Genomic DNA, 18,672 nt, shown 5'->3' with positions numbered 1-18,672 from the left:
CTTTTTCTTGCACAGGTGATGCCTTGAAATGTTACACATGTTCATTAGCTACGAGCAACTCAGACTGCACGGTAGAGCAGTGTTCCAGTTACTACGATTCTTACTGCCAGAGCATCTATGCATCTGGCTCAGGTAAGGAAGGATGACCACTCGGCTGCAAACGCTGCTCTTAGATAAAACACTCCACCCCACTCAGGTATTCCCCACAATGCACAAGCTCCAGCCTCGTATTTGTACACAGCTTCCAGGGATTTGGGAAATACTGGAGGTGGTGTTATTCCAGAAAGTATTATTGTCTGCAAGGACGTACCTTTTTTATAATGTGAGTGGGGGTGTGAGTCAGAGGATTTCCAATAAGCAACATTTGGTACCCTACTGAATGGACAGGCTGTAGGGGAGGGGTGCTGGGAAGTAGTAATGGGCACAGAGACCGGAAACAGCAAAGTATGCCTGTATTCAGTAAAGAAGAACAACAGTCCGCGTGATTAGATCCAAGTAAGTGATCCTCTGAGTACGCCCCGTCCCTTATCCTTTCTATACATCCCACCCTTGCTCCCATCTACTGAATGTAAACACAACTAATTACTAATGTTTATGCATCATTTGTTACCACATGACAGCAAGCATTATTCTGCTTTGTACACATGCAATATAGGTAACATGTCACAGGTGCGACATGGCAAAACTGGATCATATTCAAAATGAGTATGTGTGTGACCTGTGTGAGCACTTCCGCTTCCTAAGATCATGTGGAGGGCACACTGACCACAGCTGGGCAGGGAGTGACAGACCAGGGTCCATCCGAGTCCCAGCCTCGTAATTTCGGGTGGACTATTCCCATGAGGAACTGGGTCAAGGCTGATTTCCAGATGACTGGGTCACAACTGGATTTGTGTGGTGAGCAAATTAGATCTGTGACTGGGGGTGTATGTCTGACAATGTTCAACGTTCCGTCCATCATCTTTTTGTGTTGCATTTACACCCTAAGTGGGAAGGGATTGCCTAGACGTATCCCCTGTGCTCGCTACACCACTGGTTTCAAGCTAGCCTGGCTGCTATGGGGTAATGCACCAAAACTGGTCCCAGGATGCTTGCTTTCCAGTCCAGGAATGACCTGGCCTGGCAGTTCCGGCTGTACTGTTCCCATGAGAAACATGGTCAAGACTGATTTGCATATGGCTGGGTCCAAACTGGAATGGATAGTAGTGAGCAAAAAAATGATGGATTAAACCCAGATCTGTGACTAGGGGTGAATTTTTGTCAACTTTGAACATTCCGCCCATCATTTTTAAATGAGTTTAGAATGCTTTCTTGAGATTATAGGAAATGTAAAACATCAGTACAGAATCTGGAAACAACAGGAAATTAATAAGATAGAGTATATTATGAGAAGTATTATCTAGAAATATCCTTAGAATATAAAAACAGTACTAGAAGAAACTTCATTTTTAAAAGATTTTAAAGTGAAAAGAAAGAAAAGAAAAGAAAGAGGAAAGAAAAAAGAGAAGGAAAATAAGGAGATAGAGGAGAGAGAAAGAGGAGTCCTAAAAAAGGTGCAACAATAAACATTTTGAGAGCAATATTAAGAATATAACAAGCAACAATGTTTTATATTACTAAAGGAATCAATTTGATACTCTAGATAAACAATGAGTTAATGGTAACCATAGTAAGTCTCTTTTAATCAACAAGAAAGTAGAAGTGGCGTGAGCTCTATCCGTTCTATGATGGTGACATAGTAAATTCCAATTAGCAGTAATGTTCTGGAGTGAGACGGCTAGAAATAAGTTGATAAAATTACCTTCATTATTGTGATTTAACCAGGTGGGCGAGATGTTACCCAAAAAAACATGCTTTATGTGGAAGGGAATATTAGGCAATAAAATGTTGTTTAATTTTGACCAAATATGAGACAAAAAGGCTTTGACAAGGGGACAATGAAAAAACATGTGAAGAAAATTCCCTTTCTCATTAGGGCAGTACCAACATTTGGGAGAATCTAGTAATTTGAATCTATGGAGGTCACTAGGGGTCAAGAAGAGTCTGTTGTAAAAATAGTATAAAGTCTGTGTGGTGCTGGCTCAGCGTGAAGTCGTGTGTATTTTGAACCAAAGGAAATCCCATGTGCGAAAGGGGAGGTCAGGCCTACGTCTTTTTCCCATCTTAATTACAAGGAGGATTTGGTTCTAAGAACAGGGGAATGAGATAATAGCTTATAAACGGTAGCAGCTTTATATTGAGTGGAGAAATCGATAGAAACAGGGGAAGGGGATGATTGTTCGGGTAGAACACTAGGGTTTGCAGGAGGTAGTAGCGAGTGAGGGCATCCTTGAGTAAAGTATAATGGGTGGCATGTTGCAAGGAAATACTATATAACAATTGAAGTTCAGAAAATGACATAAAAGAACCATCTTTCAACAGTTGTTGGGGAGTATTGATACCTTTGTCAATCCATTCCTTCCAGAATAATTGTTAATCAGAACATTTTTATTATATCAAATTGGGATGCTCAAGGGGCCTACAGTTAGAGAAAGATGTATGTTTGACAAAACTGCAAGAGCCCTTGAGTAAATGAAAGTAGGAAAAGACATGCGCTTCAGAGGTTTACTAATTTGGATAGGGAAGAGGAGAGTGAAAGGAGAACACTGGGCTTGTTCTAAGGCACTCCATGCAGTACATGACGAAGTAGTGAAATCAGACAAAAAAGTCCAAATTTGTTTCATGGTGAAAGCTGAATGATATCGTCTGAGATTGGGAAAATTAACCCCACCCAAATCTTTAGAGAGTTGAAGATGGGCAAATGAGATTCTTGGTTTACGTTTATTCCAAAGAAACTAGATCAGTGAACTGTTGATAGTGTGAAAGAAAGTATTAGGAAGATACACAGGGAGCATTGAGAGGTAGAAGTTAACAATTGGGAGAAGCATCATCTTAATCGTAGCTAATCTACCCCACCAAGAGAGGAAAAGTGGAGATCAACCATCAATGAGGGCTGAGACTTTCTTAAGAATATCAGTATGGTTGAGCTTTACAAGGTCTTTAATATTGTTACTGTTGGACCTGGCCCTTTTCGCAGGTTCACCCCGAAACTTTTTTGCTTTTTTCCTAGCCTGGTTCTGGATCCTGGTGTTGGTGATTTTAGGCCTTTGTGCACTTTTTCACTGTGGTACCATGTAAAGTGCGTGAGCTCTCTGTGTATGTGTGGTATGTGACCTGCCCTCCCATAGGAATGCATGGGGAATATGTGTGACCATGGTAGTTCCTGATGTGTGGGGAGTGCAGGGTCGAGTTTGGTATGTGCCAACTTGTGAGATTGAATGCTGCGTAATGATGTATGCGGCATGAATGTGTCTAGTGTGGAAGTGCCACTTCTAGACATGGGTGTGAGTGTGTAGTGAGTCTGCTGGCACGTGATTGGCTGGAGCCTGGCTCCAGGAGTGTGCCTGGGCCTGCTTGTGGATTGACTGTCTGGTTTGAGGGTGACAGGGGCTGGGGAGCCCCCAGGAGGTTGTCTGAGTCAGCCCTTGGTTGAATGACTGCACCTGCAACTAGAGTGGTAAGAGGAGATAGCACCTGGGAGTGAATAGGGCTGTGCCTGCCTGCCACAATGCTGGCTCCACCCCCTGTGGTGCGTCTGATGTCCCTAGCCTGGCCAGTGAAAAGAGTTCCCTATAACCAGTTGTAGCTGGTTCTCACATTGCTTGCACCCTGCTAGACAAAGGAATTCACTGTATAAAAAGGGGCTGTGTCCACTTCCAAAATGTTCTTGTTTCTTCTTGAATCCTGCCAGGGGCGTGCTGCTGCTTGGGGCCAGGGGAAGGCTTGCCTCCCTGGGCCCTGCCCAGCCCCTGGATGCCTGCTGGACTGCATTGCTGAGAGTCCTCCCTGGGGGGCTTTATGGACTCTGTCCCCCTTAGCGCCTGGGAAGCGCTTTATTTTGGGATTGCCTTGTTGCTGGGACCTGCTTTCTGCTGTGTGGTCCTTTCTGGGGGCTTGGTGGTCCCTTTGCCCCTTGGCGCCTGGGAGGCGCGGTATCTTGGTTGGCCCTGTTGTGGAGAGAGCCTACACCTCCTTGCTGCATTTGCTCGCAGCAGCGCGAGTGCCCACCTCGCCCATTGTGGATGTTGCCTTGCAGGTGCCACCCTGTTTTGTGCCCGATATCACTATTTTTTTTATCTACGGGTGCCACGCCGTTTATCTGCCCCCCCTCAGCGAGTGCCCACCTCGCTGCTACATTTATTGTGGAATTCGAGGGTGCCCACCCCTCATTATTGCCCCCGAAAAGGTTGCTGGTGCAGCCATTGCGGCGAAACGGAAACCAGGCCCGCGCCCGCCTGACTGTAGGCGGGGCCTGGCGTGCATGATTTCCGCTTCCCCCTGCCTGGGGGAAGCCTTTGCTTTCATTGCCGGTCTCCCATGCGATGGAGGGAGACCGGAGATGTGCCTGAGTGAAGCGGAGGCCGGCGTGAGCTTTCGCAGGGCTCCCATGTGGAAGGGAGAGCCCCGCGGTGATGGTGGTGAGGTGGCAGCTGTAGAGGCAGGCGGGGCTCCGGTGTCGTGGAGAGCCCCGCGATGCCCAAAGAAGAGTCCCGCAGCACCAGAGGAGCCCCGGGTCCCAGGAGGGGGCCCGGGTGAAGAAGGGAGAGGCGTCTTCCAACGGCAGGGCTCCTGGGTGCTGCGAGGATGCAGCAGAGAAGAGACCAGGAGAAGAACTGGCGACCGCCTCCACCCCGCGAGGAAGAGCCCGGTGAGTCAGGGCTGATCTGGGGCAGGCGGCCACCATTTGCTCTTTGAGTCCCCAAGGGGGTGCTTGGGGGGCTGTGTTATATCAGTGTCCGGGCGGCCCCACATAGCAGAGGGCTGCTCCCCCGATAGGCACTTTATTTGGAGCCCAGAGAGGCTCGTGGCCGCATTTACTTTATTTGGAGCCCAGAGAGGCTCGTGGCCACATTTAATTTATGTGGAGCCCAGTGAGGCTCTAGAGGGCATTTTATATTTAGAGTCCCGAGGGGCTTACCGCCCACATGATGTTTAGAGCCCCGTGAGGCTCTTGGGGGACACAAGTGTTTTCAGAGCCTGTGTGGCTCCAACAGTTGGCGCAGTTCTGTTCTAGGGTCAGTGAGGACCCTGTTGTAGTTCTGATTCCCAGCTGCCCAGCAATTAGTGGGCAGCTGCACCGTTTAGGGCCTTGTGATTGTTCCCAGCTGCCCAGCAATTAGTGGGCAGCTGCAACGTTTAGGTTAGCGCCGGTGGCGCACCCCTGACTGGCGCTGCATTGGCAGCGCGCCCTGACATTCTGGACACAGGGCTTGTTGAGTCCCCTTGTTGGATGACCAGTTTGCCAGGGGGCTGGTATGTGGGTAGGGCGCAAGGCCCTAAATGTGTTTTCCTGCACCTCTGAATAAGTTTTGATGCCGTCATGTGCCATGTTCTTACACCGCTGAATGTATGTTATGCATCATGGGTTTTCCTTCCCTACACCTCTGAATGTTTATGCATCATGTGTAATGTTCCATGCTTATACCCCTACAGGTATTGTGATACTTGGGTGGTTGTTCTTTCTAGCACAGGTGTGCTAAAGTGATTATTCTTCTATGATCTACAAAGTGCTAGTTCTAACAGTATTCTAAGTTCTAAATGTGCTGATTCTGACAGTGGCCCATGTGGCCCTGTCTTGTAAATAATCCCTTGTGAATATTGTCCGTGCCAGTTGGCACAATGTACATGTGTGATTTATATCTGATGTGTTTTGACAATACAGAAGTTATTTTTATATAACCTTGTGTGGAGTTCCTTTTGTGGTGTGCCTAGGATGTTGTTGCTGTTGTGTGCTGGCGCAAATGCTTCACACATTGCCTCCGGGATAAGCCTGTCTGCTCGTGCCAAGCTACCAAGGGGGTGAGCAGGGGTTATCTTGGCGTGTGACTCCCTTGCCCTGACTAGAATGGTGGTTTCTGCCTGGCTTTGGCGTCAGCCTTAGCCAGCCAGAAATCACAGTTCTAACAGTTACAATATAAAATTCCAAGGCATTTAATATACGAGGAGTTCCATTCAAAGCCTGAATCAGTAAACATGGAGGGAAGACAACATTTATTTAAAGGTAGGATTTCTGATTTATCAATGTTCAATTTATAACCGGAGACATTGGAGTAAGCATGTAATAGGGAAAAGAAGGCCAGCAAGGACATAGAAGAGTTAGGAATGAATAATAAGATATCATCTGCATATGCAGTGAATTTGATATCAGGAGTTGGCGTAACGGCTAGGGCGTTCGACCTCGGACCTGGGGAACTGGGATCCAGTCTCAGTAACGATGCTAAACATCCTGTGATTGTGGGCAAATCACTTAATCTCCCCATGCCTAACAAAAATATGAATGTGTGTCCTCATGTAACGTAACTGCGCTCTGATACCCGATTCGGTTGCGGATCAAGTTGGCGCTATATAAAACTCTGTGAAAAAAAAAAGGTATTGAAACCCTGTATTGTGAGTTGAACTTCTAATAGTCTCTAAGAAAGGATTATGGGGGAGGATGAAAAGAAGGGGGGAAAGAGGGAAGACCTGTCTAGTTCACCTAAGGAGAAGGAAATATCGGGATTGACGACCATTTACCCAAACGGAGGTAGTTGGTGCCGAGTATAAGAATCATATAAATGATAGGGGGACTAAAAGCGGCAAATATAAAGTCCCAGCTAACCCTATCAAATGCTTTTTCGGCATCCAAGCTGATAGCCGCCACAGGAGAAACATACTTTGAAGCTAAATGTATGATGATAAGGAATGTACGTGAATTATCTGTAATAGACCTGCCTTTAACGAAACCAGATTGACATATATATTAACTAAATTGGGGATAACCCTATTAATGCGAAGGGCAAGGAGTTTTGCATACATTTTCCAGTTGGTGTTTATTAAAGAAATTGGTCTATAATTCTTGCACAAAGAGGGGTCTTTGTCTTTCTTGGGAATTAAACAAAGAATCGCTTGCATAAAGGAACCCTGTGACTCGCCAGCGAGCAAAAAAGAGTCAATCAATGACCTGAGATGAGGAACCAAAAATGTTTTAAAATGTAGAAAAAAATGTAACAGTAAAACCGTCCGGGCCGGTATTTTAGCTATGGGTAGTAGAACAATAGCCTTTATAAGTTCCTTTACCGAAATAGGGGCATCAAGAGATGAGAGATTGAGTTACTATCTGGGGTTTTAGTAATGTTTCGAAAAAAGGAAACAACAAGATCTGGGGAAGGTTACGTTTCAGGAGTATAAAGGGAGGAATAATATTTAGTGAAGCATTCAAGTATGTTAGAGTCTGAGAGATACAGATTCCCTGATTCATCTTTTATGGCATACATTTTAGATTTTAGTTTCTTAATTTTGAGATAGTTTGCTAAAGATCTCCCTGCTTTATTATGACCTCCATAATATTTAGCATTCAATTTGAGAAGAGAGTTGCAGACTGAATCCCAAGATAATTGGTTATACTGAATTTTAGCTGTAATTAGAATAGATAGTGTATCGGAGTAATTAGTAGTGAAATACTTATGTTCCAAAGTTTTAATTTGTTTTAGAAGCACTGTTGAATGAGAGAAGGCTTCCTTTTTTTTCCGAGACACAAAATCTATAGTAAAACCCTAGTGGAAGCTTTAAAGGCGCCCCAGACAGAGTGAAATTGAGAGACGAAGGAGAGGTTATTATGATAAAACTCCTGTGCAAATGAGGTAAACTGTTCAGAAAATTGTGGGTCTTAAAAGAAGGGAGTTATTGAAGCGCCATCGTCTGGATGTAGGAGAGGGAAATGGGTAATCCATATCAAGAATAAGAGGAGCATGGTAAGAAATGAGGATAGAGCTAATTCCAACCTTGTTCATAAATTGTAAGGCAGGTTGTGTGAGAAAGATGTAATCAATCCATGAGTGCGATTTGTGGACAGGTTAGAAGTAAGAAAATTCTAGAATGTTAGGGTGTGAGGTGCGCCAAGTGTCTATCAATCCCCTATTGGTAATGGTTTTAAGGAATTCTTCCTGTATCTTATTTAGAGTCTATCTGGTCTGGGATTTCCGATCAAATGCTCAGCCGAGTGTGAGGAAAGAAAAGTGGAAATATCACTCCAAAAGATAGATCAATACCATTTGGACCATACACATTACAAAAAGAAAAATGGTGATTATTAACTTTAACACCTAAATATAGCCATCTACCATTTGTATCTGCAAACTCATTTTGTAATTTAACATTTAAAGATTTATGAAATAAATGATCACTCCATTCTTATTATTGACAGCATGAGAGCAAAAAATGTCGCCCACCCATTGTTTACGTAACGATGATAAGTCTTGTAACTTGAGGTGTGACTCTTGTAACATCCCAACCTGACAGTTCAATCTGGCAAAGTGGGATAGTACTCGTTGTTTTTTGACAGGGTTGCGCAGTCCTTTAACGTTCCAGGTTATAATACGGAGTCCTTTCATGAATAACAAGTATAGAAAAATAGATAATTGGAAAGTAAGCTAGATTGGAGAAAAACATTGAGTAGGAGAGACTCAAAAATCAGCAGGTAGTTGAAAGGTGTGTAGAAGAGGTCAAAAAGATGTACAGAGAAGAAAGTGCAAGGGAGCCGATGGATCATACAGCAAGGAAGAAAAGAACGTAAAAGGAGAAGAAATCAAAATTTAAGTGAAAAGAAACATAATAAGAGACAGAGGGAAGCACAATGAAAAAATATGAAATGAAAAAAAGTAAAAGTCTAAAGAGAGGAGTAATGAGTGAGTACTCCGAAATGCAAAAGAAGACAAGGAAAGAAAGAAAAGGAACAAATACAAGAAGAAGAGGAGGAGGATAGGACTCCACCAAAATAGATATCAAGAAGAAGATGACAAAAAGCCCGCAGACTTTAGCCATGAAACCATGCAGGGAAAAGGACATTGAAGTGAGAGGGGGCTGCAAAAAGCAAGACAACCAAACAGAAGAAAAACACAGAGAAGAGAGAAGATACAAAATGGGACTGGATGAAAATGTAGGGTATAAAACAAAAGGGTAAGTTATGTATACAGAAAAGGAAGATAGAGTGAAGCAAAATAAAGGGAGCTTACCATATACAAGGGTAGAACAAGGCCAAAAAGTTATACACTACATACATGAGGGCAACATGGGTAGGTAACATCATCAGCCACACTGGAAAGGGTAGACCTTGGGAACATGAGAGGGAGTAAACAAGAAAATATTAAACAATAATAACAAACAGACCGAACGTTGAGCAAAACACATCAGAAAAGTAGTGGCAAAACAGTCATGGTTTGTTAAGTTCCTCTAGTTCTCGTTTGTGAGAATAAATAAACTTTCAGAGGTCAGCTAGATCTTCAAAACTCACAGTTCTGTCTTTGTAAGTTACTTTAAAGAAACAAGGATGGATTCATCCGTATCTTTCATTCATAGATCCCAAGGCGGGTCTAAGGTCAAGGAACTCCTACCGTCGGTTGGCAGTCGATTTGAAGACGTCTTGACTAAAGAAGATTCTGTGGCCCGACCATAGCAACTGTTTGTGTAGTTTTGCAGCATTAAGAAATGCTATGAGATCTGAATAGAGAAGGAAATAAGCAATTATACCTCTCAGTTTTGAAAAAGAAGAAGCACTCTGGGCCCAAATCTATGTGCCCTTTGAATATTGAATTCCACAGATTTAGGAAGGCTAACGATTTGGAGAACCTGAGTTTTAAAGAAAGTTATCATGTCCGACAGGGCTGGGGGATTCCAGGAGACAGGGTGAGTCCGCCCAGTGGTGATTAGAAAGATCTGCATCTGGATGGGAGGGAGGAATTGTACCTAGGGCCTAAATAGGACTGTGTCTGCCCCCCCACAGTGCTGGCTCCACCCCCTGTAGTGCGTCAGATGTCTCTGCCCTGCACTGTGAAAGGAGAGAAGGAATCATGTCAACAAAGTGCTCCAGAGCTGTGCTTTCCCTCCACAATGCTGGATCCACCTCCCGTGGGGCTTCTGATGTTTCTGCCCTGCACTGTGAAAGGAAAGAAGGAGTCATGTAAACAGAGTGCTCCAGAACTGATTTGGACCAGGCAAAGGCCCCTCTGCCCTCAGAGGACAAAGGATTTTTGGGTATAAATATTGGGACCCTGATCCCAAGAAATTAGATCACTTTTATACTACACGAAGAAACCTTTGCTGAGGAGAGGAACTTGAAGAAAATGAGGAGAGACTATCCCTAAGCTGAAGTGCTGCTTGGGGGATTAGCCTGCAGTGGTTGCCTGACTGCCAAAGAAAGGAGAAATAACTTTGTGTACTTTATTTTCAACTTGTGAAGGATCTCCAAGGGTTTGGAACAGAGTTTGCCTCCTGATGAAGTCTCAGGGACAACGGACTTCAACCCCCAGCTCCCCAGAGTTCTTTTGGAAGTGCCTGCTGCTGTTTTGGGCCTTCTGAGGGAATGAGTGTCGCAAGGAACTGGAAGTGCGACTCAACAAGGAAGAAGCATGTCGCCGCTGCTGCTGTCGCATCGTGGATGTCGGCGCTGTAGCTGTCGTATTGCACCGCATTGAGAGAAGCGTCTCACAACAAAGAGGAAGCGTGTCGCCGTTGCTGCTGCTGCTATTGCATCGTGAGTGTCGGCGCTGTAGCTGTCCTATTGCACCCCATCGAGAGAGGAATCTCGCACGAAGGCGAAACGTGTCGCCGTCGCTGCTGCTGCCATCGCATCGTGGATGTCGGTGCTGTAGCTGTCATATTGTTCCGCATCAAGAAAAGCGCCTCACATTCCCGGAGAAGCGCGCCGACTTCGGAGCTGCTACCGTCGCATCGTGGATGTCGGCGCTGTAGTTGTCACATTGTGCGGACGTCTCGCAACGTCTGAGAAGAGTGCCGCAGCCGAGGCTGGTGCCGTCGCATCGCTGAACAAGGGTGTCGCCGCTGCAGCTGACGCATCGAATCGAGACTTCTCGCATCCTCGGAGAAGCGTACTGCATCTGTAAGAACTTTACGTCTTTATTTCTTTGCACCAGAACTTTGCCGCATTTTCCATCGCTGCAACACTGTTTGTTGTGGAAGCGCAATGCTTCGTAAGGTGCATTGACGCAAAGTGTTACATCTTAAGAAATGAACAGAACTAAGCTTAAACTACCATCTTAAGTATAGTATTGTGGATTTTTGTCGTTTGTGGTCTTGTGTTAAGTCTATATAAAGAATACTTATTTTTGATATAAAACTGGTGTGGTGTCTATCTGTAGTGTTGTCACTTGCTTACTGTATGTGTTCATAAATGCTTTACACACTGCCTCTGAGATAAGTCTGTCTGCTTGTGCCAAGCTACCAAGGGGGTGAGTAGGGGTTATTTTAGAAGTGTACCCCCTTACCCTGACTAGAGGCATGGGTTTCTATTTGTCATAAGTACCTACCTGTGCCAACTAGAGACCCCCAAATCTAACACCTGTCTTGAGAGATGACTGAATAGCCTGCTAGCAAGGCGATGTTCCAATCCGGACCTGAGGTGTTGTCCGTCCAGGTCTCGGTCAAAAAGACTATATCGGGACTATGGAGTTGAATCAGGTCCTCTAGTTGGTAATTGTGTTTTACCACTGAACGAGCGTTAAGCAGAAGACACTGAGCATATTGTTCATGCACTGCCTTTGGGACTTTGACTACCACGTTAGTGGTGTTTTTATTAATTGCTCCCCTGGTGTCTCTTTCCATTCAGGTGTTAGTTTGTAGTCCTCCCCTTCCTCTCTCTTTCGTGTTTGTGGATCGACCCCCAATACTTTTATACCTCAGCTCCCACTATTAAAGTGCATTTTATTTTTGGGTGTATAACGATTCACTCACCATGAATTATTTCCACAGACATATGGGCAAGAAAGAACTCGGAGTTTACGTCAGTTCAGTTCAGTTCAATAAGCTTTATTCTGTTAAAAAAATGTCTACCATAAAAGCAGGTATGCATACACAAATGTTAACATTAGATGAATAAAAGAAATTACAGAATGCAGTCACAAAACATATTGACTTTTAAATCAATGTATAAATTCGGACACAAATTGATCTTAGAAAGTTAAACACAACAAAGTATCAAAGATTCAATCACATTATAATACCATTAAAACACCATACTTTTCTGGGCGTAGATTGATTTTAGAATGTATGTAGAAGTATAAAAACAGATCTCAGGCTCTCTTATTGTAAACAATAGACTCATAGCAGCATTAATACCTTCTACATTATATTTCTTAAACAGTGGTTTGAGGTAGGCAATTCTCAATTTCCAGTACAAATCGCATAAAAGTAAAAAGTGCAATGTGCTCTGTTTAGTGTGCCCATCACATGGATACGGGGAGGCTGATCTCTGTTTCATGAAGGGGAATTGTACTAAGTGATGGACAAGGCCAAGTTTCATCCTTGTTAAAACCAAACGGTGGGACGGTCTTGTAACTAAAGTTAAATAGCCTTGAAAACCATCCATCCCAATGTGCTGATGTGTGGGTTGCATCTCTACAGTTCTCAGCCTATTCTCCCTCTTATGGTACAAGAACTTGTTCTTTATCTCCTGTTTAGCCAATCCCACTACAACATTTGAATTTTCCACGATTGGCATATTAAATATGTCTGTATATACCATATCTATATATTTGAGCAAAGGGATCTTAAGGCAATTGTCTAATCGGAGGCAATCCTTGATGATAGTTTTTGTAAAGATGTAGCCTCCTTTGCCCATATTGACCTCAATAATGGTAGGGGTTGAGTGCAATCAGATCCAACAAATAGTTGAGCCCTACCTCACAATGAATCAATTCGGACGATGCTGAGGAAGGCAAACATAAAAGCTTTTTTAAAAAAGAATTCTCCTCTATTTGCATATCTTGGCTACACTGATGACCCCAGACCATATAATGCAATTGATGTGCATCTAGCTTTATAGATATCGATCATATCTTTGAAGCAGCGATCCCCCAACTTAGATGCAAACCTAAAAACCCCGTACACACTTTTAGCCATTAATTCATGCATTTCATCCATCACTGTTTTGCATACTTTAGTGTGTCACCCTAAGTGAGAAATGTGTGCCAAGATGGGGCCCATGTTCTCTCAGCACAACTGTATGAAAGATGTGAACCTGGCTGATGAGCCCATAATTAGGGTGAAACTGGTCCTGGGATGCATACCTGCCGGTTCAGGCAGGAATTGACTTAGCAGTTTGTGTTGGTCTTTTCTGATTGAAGCAGGGGCAAGACTGATTTGGATGTAGCTAGGTCCAAACTGACGTGACATGTTGTACAAAATAACAATGGATTGGGATGCAGCCCCTGAAAAATACCAGTGGCTAAAATGAATTTAAGCATTCCATCCATAATTTTTCTCTTTTCGTCATTTGATTCTTCAGCCTGTCTCCTGGTCACAAGACTGGGTGTAGATGACATCTGGGCTTTGTGTATTCCTTCTAGAAAGCCACACACAAAGGGGAGGTGAGGTGTACCTGGATGAACCATCACTGGTAGGAGGGGAGGGAGGAGCTGAACCCAGCTGCTCTTACACCTGAATAGGCTGTGTCCTGCCTGTACACAAAAGGCTGCATACCCCCATTGGTTAGTCTGGAGCCGGAGCCAGGAAGAAGGGTACGAGCATGTCAAAGTCATGACTATAAGCTTTCCCCCCACTTTGAAGGCACAACCGGGTATTACTTGACCTCAGTATACATTCGGACCTGTGGCTACTCTGCCAGGAAAAAGTACTGCTGTGCTGCTGAAAGGACTGCCACTCTTCAGGAATGCTGCTTGAAGGAAGTGCTGCCCTGCTGTGTTAACCTGCTCCATGTTGCCCCGGTAAGAAGGACTCGACCTGCATTTCTTGAATCCCGAACCTAGAGTGATTCTAAGGGCTATTTAGCTGGCCTGATCCGAAGCCTCAGGGACACACAGGCTTCCAACAATCTTGCTCCTGCACCTGAGCTCTGCCATCTGTGTGTTTACCCTGCCAAGTTGTGCCACACTTGTCTTAGACTCTTGGAAGTGGGCATAAGGTACTTTGCCAGCTTATGTGGGTACAGCAGAATCAACACATCTCCTCTGCGGCACGGCAAAAGCCAAGAAGAGCAGATGCATTGCCGATGCTGCATGCATTGCACCCGCTGCAATGATCCACATGGCCTCTGCAGTCCCATAGGAACAGCCACTGTGTGATGCATCCTCAGCACAGGTCCTCACTTCCCTGATCGGCCGCAGCCTTGACTATGAATTCCTCATTATAGCTCATCAGAACCAATGAATCGCCATGACTGTGGGCAGCATCCTCAATGCAGGACTTTACATTGCAAGACCCGTCAATGAGATCCTTTAAAAAAAAAATGTGTAAGACCTTTATTGGTGCCATATGATTTGTACAGAGAATAATGCCTACACCCATGTGGGCCGGCAAGGCAAGGTGATTTGTGATAAGGCTGTAGGGTGGTAGGGGGGATACACTCAAGCCGCCTACAATCTCAAATGGCCGGCCGCGTCAGGAAGTCAATCACTGTGAAATGGCCTCAGAAAAGGTCATAGACATACATAACAGAATAATCTGATTACACATTAACAGTGCCACTAGTCACCAATCACAGCAGCATCAAAGTGTAGCTATCCTGAATGTCTGTCTCGTCAACATATTCATCCCTGACCCGTCATAGTCCCTATAATTGCACATTTTGTATTCTTAGTTCTGCTCTTGCGAGTTCCCCGTATTTTGTGTCCCATCCTCATCCCATGCATCCCCCTCCCCTAATATGAGAGTCAGTGGTTATGTCTTCGGTTGTATGTTTCAGGAGGTGCGTTTGAAGGGGGCTCCAGATATTCTGGCGGCGAGAGGTGGGTGGCTGTAATTCAGCATAGATGTTCAGTTGTTTTTGGCAGTCTATGAGATCTTTGAGCCAAGCCTTAAATGTGGGAGCCCTGCCCCTGCTCCAATTACAAGCAATTTGTCATTTTGTAAAGAGTAACGCTAAGGAGACAAACTTCCTTATCTTCACGGATATCCGCTCAGTGTATCCCAAAAGAGCGGTGAGGGGGTCCTTCGGAATGTGTGCCCCCGTCATTCGGTCTAGAGCTACATAAACCTCCCCCCAGTAGTCGGCGGATTTGTGTACAGTCCCAGGCCAGGTGTTTGAAATCTGCTTCAGGCTCCCCACAACGGTCACAGTGATCATTATCTCGCAGGTGAAGGCGATGTAAACGTGCCGGTGAATAGTATAACCGAGGTAGATACTTATAATGTATAAATACGCAGTCTTCTACTGGTGGAGACTTCCCCAGTTTGACGACAACAGAAGGACCATTGTTCTGCTGTGAGGGGGTGCCCCAATTCAGTTTCCCATTTACTCTCTGTGGGGGAGGGAAGGTGTTCACTATCTCTTTAGGTGGTGCGGTGTATAAGGGACAACACATGTGTTGGAGTGGTTTGATTCAGGAGGGCATGTAGGGGGGCATGATAGCAGGGTCTTGCGGGAAACATGGGGTGAGGGTCAGCATATTTTGTCTGAGCCTAATATAATAGAATCGGTCTAAGGGGGTGGGCATTGAGGTACCAAAAAATGTGTTGCTAGTACAAATCATCCCTTCCCTGTATAATTGCCCCAGCTGTGTATAGATAGTTTGCGTAGCAGGCGCCAACACCCGCCTTCTTGGGTAACCGGGAGTTCATGTCTCCCCTGTAGCGGAAGCAGGGGTGAATATAGCAGGGGGCATTGGGTTCGATAGGCCAGCTCTTTCCAGGCAGTAGTTGTGCATTGTACTGTGGTGGAAGTGAGGTGTTGCGGGACCGCCAGGGCGCTCAGATATGCCAAACAAGGTGTGAGAGTCATGTATTTATCTTCCATTGCAAAGTCAGGCATTTATGGAGGGTGATTTATCCAATAAGCTGTGAAATGAGTCTGGGCCCTAACGCAGTAATGTTCCAAGGCTGGTATCTCATAGCCTCCGGCCTCAAAGGGTCATGTAAGGGTGTTTCAGCTTTTAAACAATTTGTGTAATATATCCCAAGGCTGTTGATTGGAATTAAGAGAAGGAATATGTTATTTTTTTGATTTTGCAAGTGAGAGTGTATTGATAGGTTGTATGCTAGATGTATGAAAGGATGAAGAGTGCATGATATTAATAAATTACAGAATGTATTAGTAGACTTTTAGAATGGTATAAGGTGCAAATGTTTGTGAAATGTATATAAATGTATAAAATGAAAAACTGATTTTGACATGCAAATATAAAATAAAGATTTTGATTGATTTCAGACAGAAAAAGGATTCTATAGGATATATTGTTTTATGTCAATTTGTCCTTTAAAAAATCAAAGTAGTATTGGCAGTTATGTTGTTGTATAGTAAGTTGAGGCGTGGCCTTACTGCTCTGAGCCCCAACCCAGTGTTGGTATCAGAACAAGGTGTGAGAGTCATGTATCTATCTTGTATTGCACGGTGAGGCATGTATGGAGGGTGATTTATCCAATACGCTGCGAAATGAGCCTGGGCCCTAACGCAGTAAAGTTCCAAGTCTGGTATCTCAAAGCCTCCGTCCTCAAAGGGTCGTGTAAGGGTGTTCCAGTTTAACCTAGCTTGTTTCCCACCCCACGTGAGCCGAATCAGTTGGGTTCTGAGGGCTTTAAAGAAATGGCGACTGGGGCATATGGAATGTTCGTGAAAAGATAGAGCAACTTAGGCAGAACCCCCATCTTGATCAGAGATGTTCTACCAGCCATGGAGAGGGGTAATGCTATCATCTAGAGATCTTGTCTGTGAGGAGATCGAGTGTCCTATCATAATTGGAGAGCATCAGTACATCTAAATTCCGGGATATGACTATTCCGAGGTATGTCAATGTATCTGCGCACCATGCGAGAGGATAATCTGGTTGAAAATGCGTGGTGGCATCCATAAGGGGGAATATTTGGGATTTTCCCCAGTTAATATTTACTCCAGAGAGGTGGCCAAATATGATGAGCAGTGGGAGAATGGGATTGTGGCTTTCATCTGGGTTGCAGAGATATAATGTAATATCATCAGCGTATAGAGAAATAAAAATGTGCCTCTCTGGTTAGATCAGCCTGTGGTCCTGGAAGTGTTGACTTACCTTGGCAGCTAGGGGTTCAATCGCTATGGCAAAAAGGAGGGGCGACAGGGGACAACCCTGGCGGGTGCCTCTGGTGATGTTCAAAGTGGAGGAGTAGACCCCATTGACCAGTACCCTGGCCCGGAGACCTGTACATAATAAATGTATCCAGGCCAGGAATGGCACAGGGGAACCCATGTGCTGCAGGATAAAGGCAAGGTAGTCCCATTCTAGTGGATCAAACGCTTTTGTGGCATCTAGAAACACTGCTGCGGCATTCAAGTCCGGTTCGATATCCTGGAGGACCGCAAACAGAGTGCACAGGTTGTGAGAAGTGCCACTACTGGGTGCAAAGCCCGACTGGTCTTGGAGTACCAGGACAGGCATTGGAGGGCTGATGTGGTTAGCAACCAGCTTTGCCAACATTTTAGCATCGACATTGATTAATGAACGGGGCCTATACGAATCACATTGTGATGACAGTTTGCCTGGCTTGGGTAAGAATATTATGCACGCCTCGCGCTTTGTTTGGGGTAGTATACCCGTTTCTCTAGCTTCTTTGAAGACATGTTGTAGGACTGGGATAAGCAAGTTGTGGAATGCATCATAAAATTCCGCCGAGAGGCAGTCCGGCCCCGGGGCTTTTCCTGATTGCAATTGTATTATGGCGGAGATCATTTCTTCATCGTCTCTGCCCATCTCCCAGCCATGCTATCGCCGTGTCCTCAATGACGTGGGTGAAGTCTACCGGATGAGTTCTGTGTGATTTGTATAGGGTTTTATAAAAGCTGCGAAAGGCGGCTACTGTATCAGGAGTGATCCTGTGTATTTGACCGTCTTCAACTTCAATCTCCAAAACTGTGTTGGAGAACTTCGGGGTCGAATTAGGGATGCGATGGCCTCCCTCCCCATACCGGCGTGCCTGATGATATTTGCCTCGAAATTTGCACTTTGATTCAGCTGCTTCTTAATATTCAGTAATTAGGTTATCTAAGCCATGCCTGTAATTCTGGGGTGGGGGAGGTCTGTAGCAAACATTCTGTTTGCTTGAGCTCAGCTTCCAGTTTATGAAGCGTAGAGCGGAGATCTCTCAGAATTCCTGCACTCTTTGAGATGATTATCCCGCGAATGGTGACTTTAAAAGTCTCCCATATTGTGGAGTATTGTTCCACCGAATCTTCATTACGTGGGAAAAATTCAGATATTTCCCACTCAAGTTCTTGGTGAAACACCAGGTCTAACAAATTTTGTGGATTTAAGCGCCAAGACAGGAAGGATGAGGCGGTCTGGGGGGGTTAATTGTAACGAGTGCTGGGGAGTGGTCAGAATAAATGCGGGGGAGGAATGATGCATGTGTCAGCCATGGTGCAAGACCCTTGGTTATGAACCATCCATCAATCCGTGACCAAGAGGAATGGGCGGTCGTGTAGCATGACCCCTCCCGGCATTGCCGGTCTAATTGGCACCATGCATCTTGCAATTCGTGTTCTTCTACAATCGCTTTGAGAGTACTGTGAGCATTAGAGTAGTGATACGGTTGTGGATGTGAGCGGTCAACAGCAGGGTCTAAGGTCACATTGAAGTCTCCACCCCACAGCAAGTGTGT

General features: G+C 44.9%; 1 protein-coding gene across 2 annotated transcripts in view; it reads left to right on the top strand.

Annotated features, from left to right (window-relative positions):
- Positions 1-18,672, top strand: part of LOC144826919 (secreted Ly-6/uPAR-related protein 1-like) — a 200,170-nt gene that overhangs the window by 170,234 nt on the left and 11,264 nt on the right. For both annotated transcript variants that reach the window (XM_078685377.1, XM_078685376.1), the window contains exon 2: positions 16-132. In XM_078685377.1, coding sequence (XP_078541503.1) covers positions 16-132 — 117 coding nt within the window. The remainder of the gene's footprint in view (positions 1-15; positions 133-18,672) is intronic.

Source organism: Lissotriton helveticus, chromosome 4_1 (assembly GCF_964261635.1).
Source record: "Lissotriton helveticus chromosome 4_1, aLisHel1.1, whole genome shotgun sequence".
NCBI classification, from domain to species: Eukaryota; Metazoa; Chordata; class Amphibia; order Caudata; family Salamandridae; genus Lissotriton; species Lissotriton helveticus.
Note: the sequence above shows the minus strand (reverse complement) of the source record. Positions and strands in the feature narration are given on the sequence as shown.